Source organism: Trypanosoma brucei, chromosome 9 (genome assembly GCF_000002445.2).
Source record: "Trypanosoma brucei brucei TREU927 chromosome 9, whole genome shotgun sequence".
NCBI classification, from domain to species: Eukaryota; Euglenozoa; class Kinetoplastea; order Trypanosomatida; family Trypanosomatidae; genus Trypanosoma; species Trypanosoma brucei.
In genome coordinates this window covers 1125722-1150351 of record NC_007282.1, presented here as the reverse complement: position 1 = coordinate 1150351, position 24630 = coordinate 1125722, and the positions used below count along the sequence as shown (strand labels likewise).

Here is a 24630-nt window from a genome sequence, read left to right as displayed (position 1 = left end):
AGTTGCCAATGATATATTCACACTAATGTTTACGCTTCTCCTCTTCTTCCAAATAGTGCTGTTATTATACAGGTGTTCAAAAGCTGTGACCCGTTCGAGGCCTCGAATGAGAATGCCATGACTGCAGTAAATCCCCAACTTCCTTGCATTGCCATCCCGTGAAGATTTACATCTGGCTTCTGTTGTAGGCATCAAATGTTAATTCCGCTTTCTTGGTGGGGCTACCTTCGCTGTAAATGGTGACCGTGGGGAAAAAATCATACTTCACAAGTTTCACCTTGATCATATTTGACGATATGTGTGAAGAGCATGGTGTGAGTTTATTTCCCGTCAGAAGATGCTGTGCTTGGAAATGATAAGTTGTACAGGTATTTAACTATTAACACGGTGTTTCATTTTGTGACTTCATGGAAAGGTTATGGACAATTTCACCTTGAATTGTGCAACTGGACATATTATAGAATTAAATGTAAGAACCAACGATATCGCTGCATCTTTTTGTTTCCGTGAAGAAACGTGAGGTTATCAAACCAGCTGTAAGTGGTACAGTTGCGGCTACGTAATTTTTGTGATATTGTCAGTAACCGCTCGGTTATCAGCACACTGAGCATGCGGTACACTCCGATCTTGTTTGAAATGTATGTGTCGTTCTGTTTATATCCGCATAGAAAAGTTCACAGTGAAGGTTAAGATGAGGGTTCGGTTAATGTTGCCTCTTCTCGTGGTCTGCTTTGGTACCACGGATAGATGTACATCGGTGGATGATCATTCTTTCCAGAATTTACACGAGACTGTATGCTACCTCAAGTGCCTTTCGAATGCATTAAATACATTATATACAGGTGGAGAGTGCAGGTTGCTCGTGAATGAAGAAGTGTACGCAAATGCATCTCGCATATTAGATGATATGGAAAGTAAAACAGGTGAAAGCACCAAATATTTGAGTGTTGTTAGCGGTGCAGTGGGAAAGGAAAGTAAAAAATTGGAAAAACTTATATCCTATGGAAATGAAATGGGAGATCTTGTAGCTAAGGTAGGTGGATTATTCGCAGAGGTAAATGAAAGTGTAAGGGCAGTGAGGAAAAAAATTACCTGAAGCCCTCATAACAGCAAATAAATATTACACAGCTATTGCGTAAATTGCTAGGACTGTGTGGGACGACGTCAAAGCTATAGAGGACAGAAATGGGGAAACTGAGAAGTGTAAAGACGGAAAAATTAAAGGTGCAGGGGAGCTCCCAGTCAAGTGTGGCGATCATACTTGCTCACTGGAAGTCAATGCGACCGATAACAGCCTCCAAAAATATAAAGATGGTTGCCTTGAAATAAATGTAATATAGGGTTCTTTGAAAAAATGCTTCAATCTACCGAGAGGCAAGTTGTATATAAATGGTGCAACAATCAATTCGTGTAATATGTTGCAATGGCCTCAAAATGACGCCGCTTTTTTCGGCTCATAGTCGAAGTACAAAAAATATTTGCACCCCTCATCGCACCTTTTGCAGCCGGACAGTAGCCTTCCGTACTGCTGGACATGATGTCAAATATCACCTCCCTCTACTCTCAATTTAACGAGGTCCACAGCAACTTCCCTTACTTGCTTTTTGACGTCAATCTTACTGATAATTTAAATAGTATCAATTCTGCAATCTAACGAAAATGTTTATATGCATCTCCTCACATTCACCAATATGTTTGCATACATGCTTTTGTGCGAGTTTTCACACACCCATGTGCTTTGCGTTTGTTTTTTTGATATGTTTTGTTTCCATAGAAAAGAGTCTAAACTTTCTGCGGTGGTTGTTTTATGACTTCTCGAATGCTGGTATGTATCATGTGTGTACGAAGTAAAATTCTCTCTGATTGCCTGTCTTCGTGATCCACTGTGTGTGTTTAGGACTGTAAAGACGTTGTAGAATACACGGTGGAAAAGGTGGTGCGCATAGTTAGATTGTGGTTGCCGTATTACGATGGTGGCTCCCAGGGGACTGGCAGGGAAGCTTGTACCCTCTGTGGGTTCTGTGGAAAAAGCTGCAAGGACGCACTTCGAAGCTTCGTTCGTGTTTCCGGTGGTTATTTTAGCCGTGTAAAATGTGCTAATCCAGTCTTTTGTTGTATTTTTTTTTCTTGCGGAGATATATCGGAAATGGTACGATGGTAGAGCGATCGTAGGGAAACTGGTGAACGTCAGAGGTTGGAAGTGAAAAGTATTATAAGCTTCAAATGTACCTTGCGGTGCTGATGATTCAGGCGTCAGAAATGCGGGAAACTAAATAAGCGAAGTATGGCGTTACCAAGGCGGTCAATGCTCTCAGAAACAAAAATCCGCGAAAATTTTGAAACTGAAAAGTGACAGAAATTCTGGAAACGCCTGACAAAGTTTAATTGGTGTGTGGAACAACCAAGATTTAGTAATGGAAACGACAGTAAATAAAAGAAAAACACTGATTCAGAGGTACAAATAAAAAATAATAAAAAAGGGATACTGAATGTACACTTTTATTCAATCAGCTGCAGTATAGGGTGAAGAAGTGGTGAAAAAAACTTTTTACTTTCTGCTTTCAAAGGTCTCAGTAGTGTTGAGAAAAGAGGAATCATTGAAGCACCTGAGGGGGAACTGGAGAAGAGGAGCGAAAGGTGTTTTGATGGTTCAACGTACAGAGATGAAGGTCAATGAAACGATGTTAAAGGGTAGTGCAAGTAAAAGAAATCTTCATAGACCTTTCCAAGTAATCTTTCCCGTGAAAAGAAAAATAGACGGAATGACAAGCAGCATGTGTGTCTGCCTGTATGTACCATAGTTCCAAATTTGGCTTTAATGGTAAGTTGTAGACTGTATTTGCATTTTAAAAAAAATTTGTTTCTGAAAGCGTTCGACTACCTAATGTTAAGTTTTCTTCTTGCTATCGTGTGCTCATTTTTTTGAATCTTTTACTTCTACTGTTTAAACCTTTCTAAGCTTTGCAATCTTTTCGTTAGAACGGAGACTCCCCGAATCACAGATGTTGCACTTGCAAACATAAAACATGGGGGATAAGTGGAGACTGAACGCGGGCTATCATATTCGTCTCCCTCTCTCGGTCTTAGAAGCAAATGACGGAATCAATACGTCACAGGGGATTTTCCGATACAAAATAACCGTTTTATGTTATTTTCTGCTATTCAAAACGCGGAAAGCAGAGGAGTTAAAAATCTAAAGAAAGAAGATGTTTAATTTTGTATGGTAAGCGGGGGAGCGAAACGTTCGACAGCTTAAAAAACAAAGCGGAATGGTATTTATGTCGAGAGGAGGTGCACTAACATTATACAAAGTTGTAGAAATAATCACACGCAGATCATATGGCAGTCTAATGGGATGCGATATGCCTTCTAATTTTTCAATAAAGTGTTTGGTGTCGAATTGGCTGTTGTTATTTTTTCCCCCATATGAGTTCATAATTAGTTAACCTGGCCATACACGTAACGGTATCATTTATTTCAAGTTGTTGCCCACTGTCTTTATGGCTGCGGGGTACGAACTGGGGGACTTTGTGGGTGCATTTTAATATTCGATTTGTGCATATTAGCAAAAAAGAGTGGAGAGGAAACAGGTAAGGAATATGTTATTTTACATTTCAAATTTCTTTTTTATTTTTTATGTTCGTGCTTCTGCAGTGGGTGTCGGCATGTTTGATGAAAAATGTTCTATTGGCAAGCAATATTGTTCGTGAGTGCGTATCTGTAAATGATATATAAATTTCTTTATCCACTAATGGTTCTAAAAGCAGTCTGGGGGTCCAAGCAGTCGTAACGTAATAAGGGAAAAGTTAGGAGCGCATCCCGTGATCTGAAAAGAATGTAAAAAAGATTATCGGTGAAAATTATGGGGGCAAAACTATTAAAAGTATTATGTGCAATTGGCAATGGAGACCTTCATTGAATGTAAGTATCAACCAGCAGAAAGACTTGCATCGTATACTATTTGATTGTCCAAGTGCCCTAGCTGTTGGGAAGCAACTGAGCGTTGATGATGACATTCGTTTAAACAAGTTCATTCAATAGCTTTTGCCTCAGTAGAAAATTGTTGACTTGATTATATCTTCGACCGAATAGCATCGTGGTGATAGGAGTGTTTTTAAGAGGAAAAAAGAATATACGTACTTGCGTACGTTGATAAGTTTTATAGTTATAATTTTAGTTTGTAAAGGATTTGTACTTCTTTTTCGCAGGATCAATTTTTTTAAGGAGGGAAAATGATGCTCATGATTGCAACGAGCCTATTTTTGATTCTAATGTTGTGCGTGGCTGGCGTTGAACAGCGGGTTGTGAGCGCAGTGGATGTCACTATGAGCAGGGATTCATGCACTGAATACCGTACCTCTCCCACCACTGGAGTTCTGGAATGTGGGACTGTGACAGCAAACCGGCGCAGCTCTACTCACCAACAGAATCCACCCGTAACAGCTTCCGCTATCCAACAACCCCAGTCACAACTCCAAGAAGAAACCAGCACACAAAAGCCATTGGGGCCGCGGTCTACAGACTCGAGTTCAAACGGTGGCAATGGGAGCAGTCACCAAACTTCAAAGCCTCAGGAGAAGTCTCCTGAAGTGGCCACGGAACTTGATGATGGTCAACCCCATGGAAGTCCAGAATCGAGTGTGAAGTCATCTAACGAACTCCCGCAAGCGAATTATGTGGGCGCTGCTGCCGTCACTAGCGACCATCAGAGGGTTCAGGCAAAAAAAAAGATGGGAGATGAAGGTGAAACTAAAACAAGAAGGGAGAACAGGCAAGGTAATGAAGAAGAAACGCAAAAATTTGTCCCGCCACCACAAGTGACGGGGCAGGATGACAGGTATGTTGCATCGCCACTGCGAAGCGCAGCGTCCGAACCAGAAGTGAGTAGACCTTCAGATGTAGTGACAAGCGGTACAAATGAGACCTCGTCTTCTAAAGAGAGTGAACAAAGAAGGAACGGTGTAGGTCACAAAAGACACGCGATGATACTATCCACAGTACTGAGCTTCATAATCTTCTAATGTCTGTTGCTTTACGCTGATGCATCAGGTCACAACTGCTGAATAAAGTGAACGCCGCATAGGTCGAAGTAAGGCTGTGAATCAGTAACTAACTTGCAAGTGTTTTCATTAAGGGATATGTGCATGGGCTGTTGTGGCAAGTCATTGTAAGATGGTCGAATAACTCTGAATTAGTAAGAGCGAACATGCTAAAATTAAAAGTCGCAAGAGAGGAAAAGAAATTAAGGCTATTTATCGTGTAAGCGGAAAAGTACAACCATTAAAAAATGCAGAAATGTGATACAACAAACGATTTACGATCTCAAATAATTGATTTTAAATAGGAAAAGGAAATATGAGGTTAATACTATCAAAAAACCGCAATGAGGAGTTTCTTTAAAGATGTATAATAAGAGTCACTGAACACGCAAGGGTTAACATACTGCAGAGCGGCTTAACGGAAACGTAGGCTTGCGCTGCGTGGAAGAGAGTGATTGTTTCAGCAGTCAAATGTGAGATTATATTTCTAACCTAAAAATGTGTTTAATCAATGCGGATAACTGAAGCGCATAAAGGATTTGAAGGGACGAATACTCAATAAGTGAGTGAATTGCTAAAGGTAAAGATATGTAAAGAACTTAAGTCAATTGGAAACAAGTTTCAAAAGCGTGATAATCTGAACGAGGAAATTCATGACGGTAAAAACGGTGCCTCACCGATGTTTTTTCATTTAAGAAACGCAACTTGTTTAAAGGGTGCATTGCTTATATATTTTTTTCATTACTTTTGCGGGTTTGCTTCCACGACAGATTTAATTAAACCACAAGAGCATGCGTGCTGCAAATAATCTTAGCCGTCGCATTATTCTGAGCTTAATAATAATAGGTGCACTGTAACATGAAGGCGCTGGTAAATGGTCTGCAGTTTTCTTTGTTTCAGTGGTTGAATTCACGATATACATGATTCTACAAATGCATGCTAGTAAGGTGAACCTGATCGCAGATAATGTGTCTTCTTTACCCCTTCCCCAGTGACCATGTCTTAACGTTATCGTTTCAAGCCGTCATGTTTAGTTTGTGTTTTGTGTTTCTTGTAGAGTGGCGTAGTAAGTGGCACAATTATCAAAAGCAAATGTATTCCTTGAAGCGGTTTGTTAGTGCCACTAACTGGGATTGCTGGCGAAGGTGAAGTGCCCATTCAAGTGAAGTGTGAGACCTTGCTCTTCGGAGACGAGAAAGTGTTTGCATTTGCACAGCGCCAGAAACACGGGAAGGGGAAATAAACCTGCAAGCAGCCAGATGTTGCGGTGGCAGTAGACAGGTAGTTTCCTCAACAAAGATTGCTCACAACCCTCAAACACAAATCTTACCCGACATTTCTGACATTGGTTGAGTAGGACCAGGGAGAATGTCTGAGCGCACCTTTTTAATAATTCGAATGCATGAGCAGGCAGCGAGAGGCAATGGCGTACGAGAGCGCGTTTCTCACCCTTCCTTGCAGGAGGTAAAAACAAAGAGCCTTCCTAGACGGTCCACTCTATATAGCAGACTGACCAAAAAAAACTTTGCGGAATGATCTACCTAATGAACAGTATGCAGTTGCTTTGGCGCGCTGGCACTCGATTGGGTGAGACTTGTTGAGTCAGGAAAAAGGAGTTGACGGAACGAAGACGCCAATGCAATAGCTACCCACCTTGTGGTCTATATTGGGCCCATTGAAATCTGCTCAAAGGTTATAAAACGCTGTTAGACTGACATGCATTACAAGTGTTATTGTCACAACAGTGGGGACACAGCGAGAAGCATTCATGGCACTCCGTTTGTAATTGATTTGGTCACGGATGGGATTCACAAAAGGGACATGACGGGTCTCAACCTTCCTAAATGATAACAGCAAAAGAAACAGGTAATGTCAAGGATCCAGCATTGTAACAAGAATACCAATTAAGTAAAACGGGAGCGAAATGGTAGAGGATGTGCAGTTGACTACGTTTGATAAGGTGGTACGAAACACTGCGATAAATTGCTACAGTAAGCTCAACAGCAAGGGCAGAACATCTTTCGGAATAGCTAGTAAAATGCACTATCCTAGTGCACTTTATTATTGCCGGTTGAATAGTTTGAAGGGCTGGTTTTTTTGCATGGTCGTGTATGAAAAGCCGCTGGAATCAGAAAAAACACAGTGTTAGTAATGGAAACCGTTGCAGTAGTCTCCCATATTTGTGTTTGGCTGGAAGCCGATGTGTCGAGCAAGGAAGAAAATATGTGCGGTGATAAGTGTTGCAAATGAAGGCACTGTGTTCTGTCACATTTAGAGTAACGGTTCCAGTAAGGTAGATTTAACATGTTTGCCTCTACTACTGGCCATCCATCTTCCGTGCTTGTTGCCACGTTATCCAACATTACCTCTTTTCTACCCACATTTCAACGAAATCCACAACAACTGTGATTCGGTACTGCTCGACACATCTCGATAGCGCCGTGGCTAATACTACTAATTTTACTGTGTAGCAAATACTTTCGGATACGTTCCCCCTACTCCATAATAAAATACATGCAAGACGTTGCATGTCCGTGCTCACATGTTTCGTGTTATTGGTCGTCTATTTCGTTGGAGTGTCTTTGCTTGAGTTATCTTAATTGTGAGTTGTGATAACTGTGGCTGTCTCCACCATCTGTATTTTGTGGGGGAATGGAGTGTGTGAATGCTCTCTGTATTTGCTGTAAGGATGGAGTGTTTGATTTTGAGCTAACCCAAGTAGCGTTTTTGCCGTTTGTTTTTTGCTAATGTAACGAACTTGTGTGGAGTAAAGGTGATGAGAGTTCACTGAGAGGATAAATGGTTACGTATGTGACCTCCTTTTTTGTCACCAGCGTATCTATAAGAATGGTGACATCTTTGATTGTGGTAAATAATTCTAACGAGGGTGGTGACAAAGAGGGTCTCTTGTTATTCTGGAGCCGTTTTTTTTGTGTTGGTGACTGACATTATATCCCGTAACGTCACCGTATAACAAGGGCTTCAATAATAAGTGTCCACTGATGGTATTTTTAAGATACAACTTTTATATTAAACAATGTGTCGTCTAAGAAAATGGAGGACGGGAAGCTGCACATGCTCACAAAAAGAGTAACGAAGAGTATTTTCAATGTGCTTATGAAAAGAGCGGGATATGCTAAATGGGACTCAGAAGCAGAGTTTAAAGGAGTTGGTACAGGATGTGAAAAAAAAATAGTATGAAAGTGCAGGTACACATTAGGGTAGTGGATAAGTCACTAACGAGGAAATACAGAAAATAGAAGCGCAACTCAGTTAGAAAATTGGGACAAGCCAGAATGGTAGTTAAGGTAGTGGAGGTTAATTTGGTGGAGGAAGATATTGGAGAAACAAAACAGTTGTAAAGGAACTTTATGTTGATATCCAGCATGACGAGAGGGAACTCATGTAAATGTGTTTTGGAATGTGATTTACTCTTTGTTGGGTCCTGTTGTAGTTGGTTTGAGCCAGGCACTTATTAATTTCAATATTTTTCATTGTATACGTCTGTTGAGTGCGTCTACCAATAACAATAATGACTGCGATGATGAGGTTTTTCTCCAATTTGTTTAACTGATAAAAGTAAAAAAAACAGCCACAATGAGGTGTGAAATAGTGTTCGCTGTTGGGCTTTTTGCAGCTGTTTTATCTCCTTCCTTTCAGGGAGATATGGGGTCGTACAAATGGCGGCCTGATATGGTTGACTGGGGAAGCATTACGGATTACATCGACGATAGTTACAAATACCATAACGTCGGTGAGTTCGAGACACTGTGCAAAATTTACCGAATTACGCAGGCAGAAGCACCACAACCCTCTTTCAAGAACCGTGAGAAAGAAGCTAATATTCTGAATGAGTTGGAGGAAATGGTCAGTGTGGTGGGGGCCGCTGGAAGTAATAAAGGCTCGAGCAATTCATCTAACAGCACGACAGCATATCAGTTGATGATACAACTGCTTGAAAAGGCGAAAAAGCTGAAGGAAGAAATAGAAGTGAATAGGACAAAAGCGTTAAATGCAAGTCGTTCTGCCGAAGACAATATGTTGAAAGCTGTGTATGGAGACGCTGTGGATGTGGCACGAAATGAGAATAAAACTCTAGAGAAAGCCATGAGGGGAAACAAGTCACTGCTGTTCAATAGTATTGATAATGCAGGCACGAGTTGCGGTTCTTATGGAGACAAGCTGGTTGGAAAGACACTAATCAATGACTTTTTCTGTCTATGTGTGGGAGAGGCTATAAATGTGACTGAAGATATGAGGCAGAAAAGAGACGAGAAAGAGGAAGAAGATAATGAAGATAATGAAGATAAAAAAAAAGAAGAGAGCGGTAAGGGCAAATATAGTGATAGTGTTTATAATGGGTTCAATTGTCCTTGTAAAGATGAAATAAGAAGACCAAAAAATGGAAGTTGGACAATGATGGCAAATTACTGTGAGGCCAATAGCAGCCCCTGCAGCCCAGACAACATAACATACAATTACACTGAGGCATGGGATGTGATTAGTAAAGCTTGTGTGTACAAAAACGTTGCATCGAATGTAAAGACTTTGAAAAGTGCATTAGCTCAGTTTGATGCCTTAGTGAATTTGGAACAGGATAAATATCAGGTGAAGGGTATTTTTGGTTATGTGAGAACTGATAAAAACGAAAATCGGACATGCACGGGTCATACTGCTGGATTCACATGTGTCAGTTACAAGTACACACTTGAAAATGGTGGAATTCCATGGTACAATCGTCTTACTAACGCTACCGAGCAACTGCAAGAAATGGATAAATATTCAAAAGAAGCTGACAGTCATCTTCATGAGTTGGAAGAGTATCAACACGAGGCCGAGGAAATATTTCTTGAGGTGAAACTAGGTGGTGATGCAGAGCTATGGAAAAGTAGCCGAGTAAAGGGTGACAGCGAAGGTGATAATACTGAGGTAAATAATGATGGACTTACTCATTTGAATATGGAAACGTGGGGGTTTATATTGTTATTATTCTTATCTCTTATTCTTATCTTTTAGTTTAATATTACATTACCAAATATGTTATGTTATGTTTTTTTTGCGTCTTTGTTGCATTTAAAATGGTGTGTATGTATGCATATGTGTGTTCATGTGCGTGTTAGTTTCTAATGAGATATACTGTATTAAATTGCCTCAAGTAAACTTGTTTCGTTTTTAGATAAATAATGAAGGTGATATCACTTTTTCTTGCAGTGTGCCTGACAGTGTTTGGCATTGTCACTGGGACAGTGGAGGGGCAACCTTCTGGAAAGGCTATGACTCTCAAGGGAGCTGAAACATTGTGTAACCTCAGTCATGCCTTAAGGGTTGTGAGTGCTGAGATTCTGAAGAAGCACCAAAATGCGACAGGAATGGTAGATAAGTTTCGGGAATGGCGGCATCGGCATGGTGTAAAGGGGAGAACATGGAAAGCAATAGTGCAGGGTCTGGAGAAGATAGGGGTTGTTAATGGAAGTGAGATGAAAAATGTAAAGAAAACATATGTGGAAATGGAAAAAGTAATGAATAATATGGATAATGCTCTTCAGGTAATGGATGCTAGTTTCTTAGACATTGTGAGAGTCTCCTATCATGTTGTGAATGCATCACTGTCAATTGGACAAGTATTGAGGGATTTGGTAGTATTGTTTGAGAAAACGAAGGATGAAGAAAGTAAATGGTGTTGTTTGGTGAAGGAAGCAGGCTCTTCGGGAGGTGAGAATGGATGTGGAAGTGGTGGGGAAGGTAATTGCAAATACGAAGCAGCGGAAGCCCCAAACAAATGTAATATGTCTTTCACTGAGGATAATTCAGATGATGGTATATTGTCTGTGCTTAAAAAATACACAGCTAACCGAGAAGTCGAACTAACAGCCGATAACAGCACAAAGTGCTGGATCATGGGCACGGAAAAGGTTGCAAATGGAGGACCTGGATCTTTCATAGTGGGGACTACTGGAGGGTTTGTTACCTACAAAAAAGATTCTGCCGTTATTCTGAAATCTAGTGACATGGTGCGCGAACTGATCAAGAACTACACTTTGGTTAGAAGAGGATATGAAAGTATTACAAAACAGTACCGTGATGTACAGCCAACCCTTACATCCTTTGCAAAGCATGAAAATAAACTAAAAGAATTGTTAACTCAGAGCCCGATAGTGCGTAGATATTTCAAGGAGAGTGGGAAGAAGCGCAAGGGAGGTGAGGATGAAGACGATGTTATAGATGAAGAAGGATTCAAAATGAGGAAGCAACACGCCATAATAGGTCTAATATTTTTTGCAGAAATGTTGGTTATGTGATTCAATGTTGTATTTTGTGCAATGGTTTTGTTTTTGGGATTACTAACTTGGAGTCCACATCACTTTAGCTATATTGATTCGATGATAATCGTGTTTGGAGACACATCCATTACGTTTTACCCCCGTTACAATTTATCATTTCGTTCTATGATTTGTGCGTATAGCTTGACTGTAGGAAGGTGTAAATGCGTACACCTCGGTCTAAAGAACAGAAAACACATTCATAATGGATTATAGGATTCTATACTTGTAGCGTAGTCCGCGTATATAGTAATAGAATATTTTTATTTTTTCTGCGGACGCGATCCACGAGTGAGCATGCTTCTACTCCCCCTCTTCACAGGGTCAGAGTCTATGAAGGGTATGAAGTAAAAAAGGGACTATTGGAGTGGTGCACTGCGCGATCTGTGTAGAGAGGTAACCTGTCGTGAAATTGAATGACCACTGAAGCCATGTGGACCATGAAAACCTTTCTAAAAAGTACATTATAAAGCGAAATTTTTTGGAGCGTGTGAGAACTAGTATGTGATGCATTTTTTCTGTTTTTAAAGTGATGAAGAAGAGGGTTTGCTCCTGTTAATGGTGATCCGCAGGGGTGAAGAGTAAACACGCACATCAAGAAAATAAGCATTTCTTTTGTTGCAAAGCAAAATTGCACATAATTGATTAGTTGTCGACTCTGAATGCAACAATGATTTGCCCCAGCAGCGAATGATGCTTACCCATCAGTAATTTAACTGAATGTTTTCACATTCTAACGTGGTGCATTACTTGTATGATGGTGCATGTATAATATAAATTTGCGCTTCTATTTGAAGATCAAAAATATGTTTTAATGTTTGCGAAACTCGCTGAACAAATTCTTCCTCTGAAACTTAGGAGTTAGACGGGAAAGCCAAGAAAATGTGGAAATACTCAGTTAGGTTTTTGATATGCCTGGTTTTGGTGATAAAAGAAGTGAGTTGTCAGGCATCCCCAGACGGCTCCGTAAAGAATAAAGAAGAATTTGACACACTATGCAGTTTTTTAAATTTAACACTGGGAATACGAGAGTTGGTTAAACAAAACGAGGATGAAGTAGGCGACAATGAAAACGAATATAACACTACCATAAACACAATATTGTACGGAGATGGAAGTGATGGCTCCCTTAATTGGAATGGAAAAGATCGACGCTATAATGACTGCGGTTACGTAGATGCAGTGACGTCGAGTGAAGTTGTTTTTGCAGGTAAAGCGTTGGCAGTAGATCTTCTGTGTTTGTGCAAGCCACAAAATGGTAAAGGCGAAATGGTCAATCTGTGCTATGAAAGCAACATATGGCAAAATGGTGAATAAAGCTGGAGCAACGGAACACAAGCAGAACAGCATTGGAAAAGCGTTATGGAAAAATGTTCCACAGCAATTTACGCTGCGAGACCTGATGCCAAAACTTTGAAAACAATGAAGGAGAATCTTTCAACAAAACTAAAGGAAAGGGAAAGAGGAACGGGAAACAGCGAAACAAAGCGCTTTGGACACGGAAGTCCACCAATCACTCAATCCTGCGGAGCTTCAGATAATCTGAGGGACGCCCCTTGTGTTATGTACAAACTGGGAGGTGAGGAAACGGGAAGGCTGAACGTCGAGTGGCTTACACGACTGGAAAAACTTATCGAAAAACTGGCCAACCCTCAAAACGAGGCAAGAAAGAATGAGGGGCCGCCAGTATCGAAAGAAAATAATCCAGAAGGAGGGAAAACGCACCAACAACCTAGGGTTTCACAACCTGTTGTGCAACCCCCGGAGCAAAATGTGGAAGAAAAAAATAAACCACTCCCAGCTCAGCCACACCCACAACACCCTCAAACAGCAGCAGAGAGCGAGGCATCCGTAACATCAGGTACAAATGCAAATACAAATACGCAAACTACTACGGACACTGATCCGTTTAGTTCAAGAGAAACAAACACTACAGAATCGTCACGACAATCACAAAAGCCACTTCGACCAAAAAATGAAACTCAAATCATTTCACCTCTGTTGGTGTATTTGTTGCTATTGATATAACGCAATCTAACACGCGTGGCTTCTTTATGTTAATAATAACAATATAAATGTGGATAATAGTGGATTTTAGTGTCATATTTTATAAAGGTAAAGGTTACATGGAATGTGGATGATTAACGTTCTAGAAGGGAAAAACAAACCATAACGACAACGTCGCAGTTGTACTTGAGAAAAACAGGTGATTTATTACCTCTTCTAAAGGCAATTATGGTGCGACGAGAAGGTGGAGCTGGAGAGAAAGGAAGTAATTATGGATCAGTTTTAGCCCACAATATAATTACTTCAAAATATTGTCTACAAACTTAAGGAAGAAACGCGGAGGTTTTTTGTTGTTTTTACACAAAGTTTCCTGACTCTGCAGGCACTCTGTATGTAGTGCGTGAGGATGAGTTCGCATCAAGTGTAGTGATTGATATCATACACATGACACGTTACCTCTTTTGAGTCAAAAAGATGACTTATTAAAACTCTAGTAAAGGTTTTTAACTACGGGGCTAATGGCTAGTAAGTAAGCAATGTTTTTGTTTGTTTCAGCATCGGAGGTCGTGTATTCCTAATAGATCTAGGAATATCATACTTCACAATTTCAAAAAGAGGTTGCGGAGAGAGCTGCTTTTCCAAAACACCTTCAGGAGCTGGAGTCGTTTGCTCTACTCTTAGAAAGTGAAAGAGTGGCTCACGAGACTTACCACTATTAATATCTGCATTTAAAATTTAAGTGAGCGAACCTCAGAGAGTGCTAATATCTTTTCTTTGTTATTATTATTGAAAAATTATGACAACATCAAATTTGATTCTTTCTTGTTTAGGGAAAATCATAAAGAAGTTATGCGTATGTTTTGTCCCGGAAAAAACTTCGCTTCGGAAAATTAGGCAATGCTGGTGGTTTAAACTGCGGATTGAATATCATCACATTCGAATGCGCCACCTTTTATGACGAATTCCTCACTTGTTCAACCGGTGCAGGGATAAGAAATACCATCGCTGGATCGGAAATTCCTCTAAACTCAGGCGGCTCCACAAAGGTCTGTGGTATATCAAAACAGGGACTTTGAGTGAGGGTTTGTGAACAGATAGAATAAACTAAGGGCTCGTTGTAAATGTCCTAAACCTTCCTTGACATGTTAAAGTTGGCATGGTAAAGATGCCTTAATTTTATCAGGGTGTGTGACCTCGCATGAATTATGGTGATTAGAGGATCACTGGCGAAACTGGGGAGTCAGAAGCTTTACGAAAAGAGGAAACAAAACTGGCACTGTAAACGGGAGGAATATTGATGAAAGAATAAATATGTTTCCACAGAGAGAACAAGGACACAACCGTTTCTGTGTAGGAGATCTGGCCGCCAGCGGGTGGGAGGTTGTCGAAAGGAACTGTCAAGGTGAGTCAAAGTGCTTGGTTATAGGAGCAAGTGGTCATAAGATTGTGGAGGAAATTAAAATCTTTGATGTCACGCGAGGCGGGCGCTCAACAAAGGCAACGAATTTCGTCGTTTTTGGCCGAAAATCAAGGAAAGAACCGGCTTTCATTGGAAGTTTCGTCAAAATGGCGTCGAGTGTCGACGGTCCAAACAATTTGAACCCGTCAGAAGTGGCTTTTACAACCCATTCCAAAATTAGAGAGGGCAGAGTTGAAAATGGACAAAACCACGCCCGGATAAACTAGAAGATGGTGAGAAAATAACTTTCAAATTAGAAGTCAGTTGATGTAGGTATGGGAAGTGTGGTGGAGGAAATTCGAAATTGAGAAGCAAGGTGCTAACTAAAGAAAAAAATCAAAAGCCAATTCAGTATATAGATGAACTTTTAATGGAAGGTAGAGGCGTGGATTTGTTGCAGTCGTAGCGGGTAACGAATCCAGAATTACAGATAGTGGAAAATCAAAAATACCAACGAAACGCTAAAGCTAAAGCTAAATAGGATGCAAAAGCCAAGCTGAAAGAAGTTGAGAATTTTTACCGAAAGCAAAGGTGTACAATTCTTAAGAATTCAAACTGGAAAATATCACAAATTCCCCAGCACCTGCATGCACCAAATCAGATTCTGCGTTTGCTACCTAATTTTATTTTAGTAACGCTGTTTTCGCAGTTGTGCATCCCCTTGTTCTGGTTAGAAAATTGGCACTTTTGATATAAACTAATACATGCAAAAATGTTTTGTAAATATATAGTTCATTCGCTTAAATAATGAGAGGAATGGTCATTTTTTAGTGGGCGTTGAAAACAGTATGGCCATCACAATGCGCACAGGCAAGTGAGTGCACTGCTCAACGCGGCAGGCATCTTCTGCTCCGTTTTCACTCATTTTTTACTTCTTGGTAAACTTTGTGGAGGTGTGTTCAAAGAGCCATTTAAAGGGACTAGAGTTTGTAAAGAAAAGCGGTGGTTGAAAAAGTGCGCATGTTGATCGGGAGGTGGGCTATTTTTGTGTCGATAGTAACGCTGCCTTTGATTCCGCGCGCGGCACTAGTTGCAAAGGGTGCAGAAAATGAGGGCGACTTTAGGGCGTTGTGTGGTTTAATTAATTTGGCGAGCAACTCCGAAGACCACGCGGCACTTCTTGCGCGAGTCGAAGACACAGCAGCAAACATTGGAGCTATAAGCTTGGCCGTAGAGTATCAGAGTTTTTCTGATTTGGAGAGAGCAACTAAAGATTGGGAAGAAATAGCGGACGACAGAAAACATTCTCACGAAACAAATGAGGGGCACCGGAAATTTTGGACAGGAGCAAGGAGCAAGCTTGGGGGTCCTGAAAAGGACAAATATGCGGTATGGACCGGGAGTGCCTTGAGTAAAGAAGATAAGAGAAAGGTAGCAAATGCCGCAGAACGTGCCGAGGATTGCATGAAAGATAATGATGGATTATGGAGAATATTGAAGGAGACATCAATAGAAAAAAATCTGATAGAGGCACTCTATGGGTCCGGACAACAAAATGGGGAGGTAATGAGGGGAACATACGGTCGCAAGGATGTTTGCGGCCGAGGGATATTTGCAGGAAGTTTGGCTGGTTTGGCATTGAGTATTGACTTATTGTGTCTATGTGGTGCATCGGGAAGTGCCGTTGAAAGCGACCAGGGTTGCTGCGCGGAATGCGAAAAAGGGGGCAATAGCGACACGTGGATACCCAGTCAGGCTGGAGAAGAAAGATGGGGATATCTCAAACACCAATGCGAGAAAATTGGCAGTAATGCCGAGCTTTCGAGGAAAAGTCTTTCGGACGCAATGAATCTGCTTCTCAAGCGGCTTCGGCCCTCGAGTACAAGGGGCATGGATTTGACAGTGCTAGGCAAGTTTGAGGGTAATTTGGCCACAGGTTGTACTGGAATCATCAAAACCGGGCAGGGACGCTGCGTGCAATACAGTGTAAGCAACGTCAAGCGAAATAATCCGACCCTACCGTGGCTGGAGAAAATGAAGGCGGCAGCCGATGCTATAGACCAACTAAGCGCCATCGACGCGAGGTTAAGTGAGTTAGAAGACGAAATAATGGCCTTAAACACGAAACACACAAAAATCAGACCCGGCAGGGGGGGTGGCAGCCCTCACTCAGGAAGCAGAGGTGCGGAGGGTAGAAATAAATGGCCGGGCTCACCCAGACTCGAACAAAGCAACGGTAATAGAGAAGGCATATCGGAGTCCGTCGTTGGTGCCGCAGTAAAAAACGACGAAGGAGACGGGGGGGACAGTTCCCCTTTACTTGAATGCAACGATTACAAGCGGGAGCAAACATGTGCCGGCCTAAAAGCGGAAATGGGATGTGAGTGGAATGGAGATGCATGCGTGGCCGCGACGCGAAGACGAGCTATCCGAAGCCGTGTGAACAACCTCCAAACGCCACTGGCGTTATTTTTACTGTTATGAGCCATAGCGGCAGACAGCAAAACTTGATACAAATAGTGTATAAACTTGTGGCGCCCACGCGCTCTTTTTTTTTTTTTTACAAAACCGTAAATCCATCCCCAACAAGCAATGTATTATCCCCCCTTATTTAATCGAGCAGTTTTGTTTTGAGTTATTCCAAACCTCTTTCCCGGTGCCTTCGCATTGCCAATTGGAGGATCGGCCGCAGCAGGTAGGCGTTTCCACCCGCATATTTTTCAGACGTGAAACATGACGTGTAGTGAAACAGTTTTGTGTTGGGCGCGAGCATCCGGTATGAACCGTTGATTCCCAAATCAGCCACAGTTTTGTCCAGTGCTTGTGTGATCGTGTGCATCCCAAGTTCCAACACTGTTCATTCACCTAGTTGTTTCCACGTCAGTACAGTGTATGCGATTAAGCATTCGCAAAAAATGTAAACCGAACAACTATCCACATCCCTAACAGTATGAAACAGTCTGCAACACCATAACGAAGCGGATGTCGAAAGTTGCACCTGCTTTCCGACCTTCTTTGCCTCTTTTTTAACGAGAAGGTTCTTGTGATGTGTCATGTCAAGGGAAGCAGACAAATCTGGTAGTGAGCTAGCGGGGCACCGAGTCTGGTGCAGAAATCCCTCTGTTTCTTTAGGAAACAGCGCGACGCGGCACCGACTTTCGATCAGTCATCGCGGACGGAGGCGATGGAACAAGGTGGAAAACTGAAGAAACGACACACAATCATCGGCACGCAAGAGCAACTGTTAAAGCTTCATCGTCGGGAAACAAGAAACTGAGACACCCAAGGCTGCAGAAAAACGACCGACCTCCGGTGTCTCATCTACCTCAGCATAAGTCAATGTTGACACATCTCAAGCATATCAGTTGAGCAAGGGTGCCGCTCACAAAATCCCGTGAGTGTACATGTTTGGGCCAATTACTTCTCTGGGGAAAGTAAAATCTAGTGGAACCAAAGCCACGAGAACAGGTGTTGGCACCCTTTGCTTGCCGGGCGAGTTCTCAATATTGGCTAGAAGACACTCAGGTTAGGCAACTGACTGGACATTAGAGATGTGGGTGACCTGGGTATGTTATGCAGTCGCGGGATGTTGGATGGGGTTTCTTCTTCCCACTGTTTACATGCAGCTGAAGATGTGCCTTCACCGATAGAACGAGAAAAGAAGTCACACCCGAACACCGAAGATTTACCCGAAGAAGGCATTGGCACGGCTAAACGGCGAGCGACAACCGTACTACGGCGCACGTCATGCCCACATCGGAGCCACAACATTCGTACCGTGCCGTCGCGTTATCGATCCCTTCACTTTCTATGGAGAACCTAACGGGATACGAGATGTCAGTATCACAATCCCCGAACGCTGTCACGCACTACGAAGGGAGACCACTACAACTCACGTTGGTGTTTTACGGAAGCTCAAGTAATGCAAAGGGCGAAATTTAGATGGTTAATGTCCCGAAGACGAGATTAAGCACACGGGCGGAAAGATGACGGCACAAGGGCGCTTTGACTCTCGGGGAAAATGGAGGTATTAAAGCAGAGCAAAAGAAAAATTAGAGAAATCATTTGCAAGTTATGGAGCGACACCGCTGCTTCACAAGGTCTCCAGGCTCGCTGTGACAAAGAAAACAATGTCCCACCAGCTGCACCGGATGGAGTGGTGTCGCTTTGTCGATGATCAGCTGTAACCGCGTTCGAAGCTTTCAGGTATCAGAGGGACAAGAAAAGAAGTTCCAACAAACTTAAGTATTCATATACAAATGTTTCACGGACATGTGAGTCCACAAGAAATGAATGCTGGTACACATGCGCTCCGTCACTCAAAGCAGTCAGACAAAAAAAAAAGCGACGAATATTACCCACTGAAGGTCCAATGCGAAGCAAATGCCGCTGCAGGTACGCTTATGGCAAGCGTACACGGATAGCTTGGCAGGTTAGCTCGCTCGTCTCTTTCCGGTGGGGCCTTAAACTATAAATTTGTTACCAATTACAACATGAGTGCGAGGGGCACTATGTACGGGTTGCGGCTGTGAATCGCACGTTGCAACTTGGGCCGCGGAGAATCGTGCAGTGCGCTATAGATTCCTGGCTGCCTTGAAACCCCTTAGATCGCGCACCACCGACTTCACAACAGTGTGGCGGGAGTTCTTCCCTTCCTGAGAGCCGCGCGCTAAGTAGGAATGCAGGGTTTCAAGGTACTCAATGGTTTCGATGAGTATCCCGTACTCAGCCGTCGCTGTTCGGGGTTTCTGTGTAGGCGCCGGCGCAGACTGCACGTCCGAAAACTGGTAAAGCATATCAAGGCACTCTCGTTCAACTTCTATAACCTTTCTTTCGACCGCAGCGTCGCCTCCACACATGGCAAGCTGCCGTCACGAGTCCTAATATGCCTTAGACAAGTAAAGTGCATGGGCAGCGCTATGCAGCATGTCAAACAGTTTCCACTCAGAAAACAATACAAGTTCCTTCGTTTTAAAGGTAATGAAGTTAATCGATGCCTGCAATGCTCACTTAACAATGAAAAAAAAAAAGAACATCGCAAAAAATTTATCAAACTTCTGTGCACCACAACGGACCCCTACCATTTCCGGTACAAATTATATTCGTCACCGATGAGGCCATAACGGAATGAGAGAGCTGGGAATGCACAACTCTCCTGCAAAGGACGCGCAAACCGGTGCATCGCACAGAAAGACCACAAAGTGGATGGCACACCTGGAAAGTTAAAATGGCAGGGCCGTGCATCCAGGGACATCAGCATAAGCGCGTCTGCTTGCAGACGTTCGGTAACTTTCGGGCAAACAGCAGTTATTGGATAGGTCCCGTAATCAACAGCTCTTTGAATCCTACAGAAAAGTAAGGTAATGAGGTGTTCCCTCGCAGCCGTCCGCAAACCATTGGGGGCTGTGGAGGCACGACAATCCAGCTCATCCACCCCGAGTCTGATAAATTGTGTCATCGCCAGCGCGTGTGCGAGTGACACGGCGGATAGGAACATTTTTTCTTACAACAGGCCCTTCTTAAAGTATCCTGAAGGCGAAAGTGCAAAGCACAGTGCCGTAAATGTGATCCCTCCTTAACCCCGGGTACCACAAACCTGCAAAAACTGTCCACCACGATGCGTCCCGTGCAGCAACGCACAATGCGGGCTTCAACGTTTAGGCTGCGTGGGCGCTCCGTAATAATATACCCCAGCAAAGCGAATGCAGTCACGAAAACACCACCTGCCCGCTGCCAAGGACCCCATAGAAACTAGAAAGCTGGGATCATTTCAGATGCGTAACGCACCCTTCACATTCCCACCACGGTTCGTTAATGCTTCTACAGCTTTTAGCTCCAGAGCGGATTCGGAATAACATACACCTGTGATTGTTTCTCGGTTATAAAGGGAAACAGTCGCCGCACCTTCCGCTGTGTTGCCACTCCAACATTTTGTAAGGCCGCTCGCGCGCGAAATCACTAGGCGGTGGGGCTCAAATTATTCGCAGCTCGCAGCAGCAAAACTGTCCGTTATCCACATGAGGTCCACTGGACGAGGCGAGATGCAACTTTCAGGGAGCGCTTCCTTTAACTGATCATAAACCTCTTCTCTTACGTGGTGCAAGACGATAACTTTGCCCCATATCAGATCTACCTCATGGGACCTGAAGTGTCCAGCACAGTGACATTCTCTCATGTCAATTGCCACCAGTCTTGTATAGTTCACCTTCTCCGTGTGTACCGTTCTGACCATGGCATCTTCGTTAAACATCGCCGGCTCGTAAAACGTATTGAAATTCCAGAAAAAGTAGTGTGTGTTAACCAGGCGTTCCAAGGGGGCTTATAGCTCACTACTGCCTGTGCAACATCTCTCGATAGCGTGTTGCAGTAACCCGCGATAAATGAAACAGGTTTATCTTCAGACATTCCACCACTGGCTTCACTGCACTTTCCCATATTTAAACCTTTCCGTGGCATCATCCGTAAATTAGAAAGGTGGTGTGTCACCCTAATGAAAGCGTCATCATCACCTTTCATTATGTACGGTGTGGGGATGAAGAATTCTAACGAAAATTTGGACCACAAATATGTTTTATTACTCATAATCACCTCCACTTTCCGCCCCCAACTCGAATAATCACCGATCTGCTTCCTCGTCCCCGGGTACACATCACGTGTTGGCAGTACAACAATGCCCTGAAAACTTAATGCCTCCAACTTCGAGAAGTTTGAGAACCTGTAATCATTTTGTTGGTGAGGGGAGAGTAAATATAAGGGAAGGAAGTCTCCAATGAAATCATTTCTCTCTGCGGCCACACCACTGTATTTCCAACACGTCTCTCTCGCTGTAGAAACCTACGCCTGTACCGCTCCACATTATCCACAGACTGTATACCGGCAACAACAAAGTAATTCCTCTATTTCCACATATTTGCCGTTGCGTTTGGCACAAACTTTAGATACTCGTCTTCACCAACCGCCGTTAAATTTTTCTCCCCACCCTTAAACCAGACGCGACCCATAACACCGTAACGATTTAAACACGTCACCAACAATAACATCGAAACTACGAGCAAAATCTCCAACCTTTCACCGCCACATTTCCCCCTCCTCCTCATATTTCTATTTACTAAATTAGTTGGTGACGGTGTGCTGTGACGACGGGAAGTTTTGCACAAACACAACATGCACTGCATTAAGACATATGGTCGCAATGCACTCAAAATATTACAGGATGGTAACATTCCCTCTGCTACACAATGTTTACTTTATCGTAGAACCACAGCTCAGGACACTCTCCTTCTCTCGCCTGTATTTTACTCGCCGTTGCCTTTCAGTAATTCAGTTTCCCACGCCACCAGCGTCCTTACCCTCACACCAGTAACATCTTTTATCCAAAGTCTGCCTGCTTGTATCACCACTTCATTACAATGCCCCAACTCAATTTTCTTTGTTAAACAAGTTTTGAACTCTTTCACCCTCAGGACGGCACAAAGTCCCATTTTTCGACCGGGGATTTTTTTCTAACGTCCCCCCCCCCCCCCAAAAACAACAACAACAACAACAACAACAATATTATGAAAGTCTTCAATTTACCATCCTGTCGGCACCCATGCGTGCAAATGGAAGAAGGGGAAAAAGAGAGAACCTGGCGCTTGCATATGCGCACATTTTCCGTGCTGGTATTTACGCTTAACACCACGTCCATACGTGCCTTTCTTTCCTTTACCGTTGATGGTGCTGCCGCAACCGAAAAGACCCAATTGTTTTGTTAAACTTCTCTGCAACTGGTCAGCGGCATAAGCTCACACGGACACTTGGAAGGCTTACCAGATGATGGCAAAACCGTCTGCCAGTAACGGTGAGAATGTGCAATTCCTCGCCCGTACCATAATGCGGTGCTTTTCAGGGACACACGTCACTCCCATTATGTTGTCAACAGCAGTTATCTCTGTACTGAGTCACCCTTCACAGTTCGTCCCCGCTAATCTGAACATGTTTGTGACAACAATCGCGACTTAACACGTCCCCGCATTGGACCAGCGTTTTGGTGAAAGGCGATGCAACTCGTATTACACATTCTTAACTTTCCCTCTTCCTGAGTTGGACTCACGTGTTGGTGTTGTGTGCTACGTGGCTTAAAAGGGGGTAACGTGAAGGGTAAGAGAAGCAAACAAACAAACATAACATAACAACAAATCAAATCCAACATGATACATTCATTCAGCAACTGCGGCGCCAGCGCTGCAGCATATATTTCATCTTCTCACACACAAAACTAACCACCCTTTACGCTCTTCACAAAATGCGCGGAGAGGTTGCAACAGGGTAAAGTGAAGGGTAAATACACGTAAACGGCTGGCTGTGTGCAACATGCCGCACGATGGTTTCCCTATATGCATACTCCATTCCCGTTAGCTAAAGGTATCAGAGTTCATGCACGTTTCCGTAAAGCGGGGAAAGGATTTGTGATGACTGCGCACAAGCCTAAAGCGGTACCGTTAGCCAACATGCATTTGGTATTAATAACCTGAGGTCCTCAATGATGGTGACAAGTTTCGCTAAGACCACTCCGCTGCCGCTCCATCGCGGCAAAACACAACACATGGCCGGGGGGAAAAAACAAAAAGTAAAACTCATAACTGGCCATTTGGAACCCCCAAACGTTACGCCTCCTCTTCGGATGGCGCTGTGGGAAGCATGGTTAATTCCTCAGTCATTGCCGGATCAAACACAACTGGATAAAATGGGCCCTGAATCATGGCATCCGCCTGGAATTTAGTCGTATGTGGAAGAAGCGGCCCATTTTGGACCGCGTATGTTTTCTCACCCATGTAATGAATAAAGCAGCAACGCACAGCATCCAATGAGCGATTACCATGCGTTGCGAAGAGCGTCAGTGGGTGAATGAGAAGAGCTTCACCACGACGAAGATCCACCGTAACGGGTGGTGTGTCCATGAGCATTTCACCCTCTTCTTCATTAATGATTTCCCATATTGTGTTCAGTTGGTGCGCTTCATCTTTTGTTGGGTCGTATGAGACGGGTGGAAGTAAACCGCCCTCCCTCCAGCGGTGACTACCAGGCACAAGGCAGGGAGCCCCACGATCTTTGTTCATTGTGTCGAGCGCAATCATGACAGTGACGTGGTTGACTGGTTTTGTATGTTGCCAACGCGCATAATTTTGCTGCCAAGGAACACATGGCCCCGTTCTCGCCGCCTTCATAAAAACCTCATCGTACCACAATCGAACGAGCGAGTTGTTGAGGATCTGTGAAGCAGCTACGGTAATAGTGGGAAGGTAAATGAGGTCATGCATTCCCCACGCTGCACGCCACTGACCCTGGCAAAAAAATAATGGCCCTCCAGTTAAATCCGCTAGGGAAGTCGCATACAATCTCTCCGTCTTGGGGTGGTGCTCCACATTGTTGGCCAACTCGTTCACCTCGTCCGCCAGTTTATCAATCTGCTGATGATCGAGCACCGGTATTGGCATTTTCACATAACCAAACTGATGGAAGCTGTTTACAACATCAGGGGAGATTACAAACTGTCCGAACTCATCCACATCAGGAAGCGTGCCGTAAAGACATCCGAGGGCGCCATTGACATCTTTCAGGTCTTCTGGCAACTGACCTCGCAAGAACTTAAGTACATAAGACTTGCAACGATGTGACGCTGTCAGCGCTGTTATCTGTGAGCATGGGCTGAAAAAAGGAAGACGAAGGCGATTAGTAAAACAACCGAGTTTGCGACCGGATCGCATTCTTCGCCTACTAGTTTGTGTACTCACAACGAACCTGCTCACTAAAGGGAAAAAGAGGGAAATGAAAGAGCAAACTTAGCAACACGCAAATCATCGCCTTCAAAAGTTCAAAAAAAAAA

General features: G+C 43.2%; 8 protein-coding genes and 2 pseudogenes across 8 annotated transcripts, besides 2 other annotated features; 7 read left to right on the top strand and 3 right to left on the bottom strand.

Moving 5' to 3' along the window:
• Positions 1 to 727: 727 nt before the first annotated feature.
• Positions 728 to 1583, top strand: Tb09.160.5410 (annotated as a pseudogene).
• Positions 1584 to 4232: 2649 nt separating this feature from the next.
• On the top strand, positions 4233 to 5021 carry Tb09.160.5400 (expression site-associated protein; the record flags this gene model as incomplete). The annotated part of the gene is made up of 1 exon (XM_821995.1): positions 4233 to 5021. The coding sequence occupies one exon, from the start codon at positions 4233 to 4235 to the stop codon at positions 5019 to 5021; it is 789 nt and encodes a 262-aa protein (XP_827088.1).
• Positions 5022 to 8636: 3615 nt separating this feature from the next.
• Tb09.160.5390 (expression site-associated protein) lies at positions 8637 to 10055 on the top strand (the record flags this gene model as incomplete). Its single annotated transcript, XM_821994.1, has 1 exon — positions 8637 to 10055. The coding sequence occupies one exon, from the start codon at positions 8637 to 8639 to the stop codon at positions 10053 to 10055; it is 1419 nt and encodes a 472-aa protein (XP_827087.1).
• Positions 9296 to 9361: a sequence feature (CT-rich).
• A 167-nt stretch (positions 10056 to 10222) lies between the features above and the next one.
• Positions 10223 to 11338, top strand: Tb09.160.5380 (expression site-associated protein; the record flags this gene model as incomplete). Its single annotated transcript, XM_821993.1, has 1 exon — positions 10223 to 11338. The coding sequence occupies one exon, from the start codon at positions 10223 to 10225 to the stop codon at positions 11336 to 11338; it is 1116 nt and encodes a 371-aa protein (XP_827086.1).
• A 903-nt stretch (positions 11339 to 12241) lies between these two features.
• Tb09.160.5370 lies at positions 12242 to 13387 on the top strand (annotated as a pseudogene).
• Positions 13388 to 14677: 1290 nt separating this feature from the next.
• Tb09.160.5360 (hypothetical protein, unlikely) lies at positions 14678 to 15052 on the top strand (the record flags this gene model as incomplete). The annotated part of the gene is made up of 1 exon (XM_821992.1): positions 14678 to 15052. One exon carries the CDS (start codon positions 14678 to 14680, stop codon positions 15050 to 15052), a length of 375 nt encoding a protein of 124 aa, XP_827085.1.
• Positions 15053 to 15785: 733 nt separating this feature from the next.
• Tb09.160.5350 (variant surface glycoprotein) lies at positions 15786 to 17249 on the top strand (the record flags this gene model as incomplete). Its single annotated transcript, XM_821991.1, has 1 exon — positions 15786 to 17249. One exon carries the CDS (start codon positions 15786 to 15788, stop codon positions 17247 to 17249), a length of 1464 nt encoding a protein of 487 aa, XP_827084.1.
• A 2593-nt stretch (positions 17250 to 19842) lies between these two features.
• Tb09.160.5340 (hypothetical protein, unlikely) lies at positions 19843 to 20262 on the bottom strand (the record flags this gene model as incomplete). Its single annotated transcript, XM_821990.1, has 1 exon — positions 19843 to 20262. One exon carries the CDS (start codon positions 20260 to 20262, stop codon positions 19843 to 19845), a length of 420 nt encoding a protein of 139 aa, XP_827083.1.
• A 704-nt stretch (positions 20263 to 20966) lies between these two features.
• On the bottom strand, positions 20967 to 21347 carry Tb09.160.5330 (hypothetical protein; the record flags this gene model as incomplete). The annotated part of the gene is made up of 1 exon (XM_821989.1): positions 20967 to 21347. The coding sequence occupies one exon, from the start codon at positions 21345 to 21347 to the stop codon at positions 20967 to 20969; it is 381 nt and encodes a 126-aa protein (XP_827082.1).
• A 940-nt stretch (positions 21348 to 22287) lies between these two features.
• Positions 22288 to 22317: a microsatellite.
• A 1093-nt stretch (positions 22318 to 23410) lies between these two features.
• Positions 23411 to 24511, bottom strand: Tb09.160.5320 (hypothetical protein, conserved; the record flags this gene model as incomplete). The annotated part of the gene is made up of 1 exon (XM_821988.1): positions 23411 to 24511. One exon carries the CDS (start codon positions 24509 to 24511, stop codon positions 23411 to 23413), a length of 1101 nt encoding a protein of 366 aa, XP_827081.1.
• Positions 24512 to 24630: the final 119 nt, after the last annotated feature.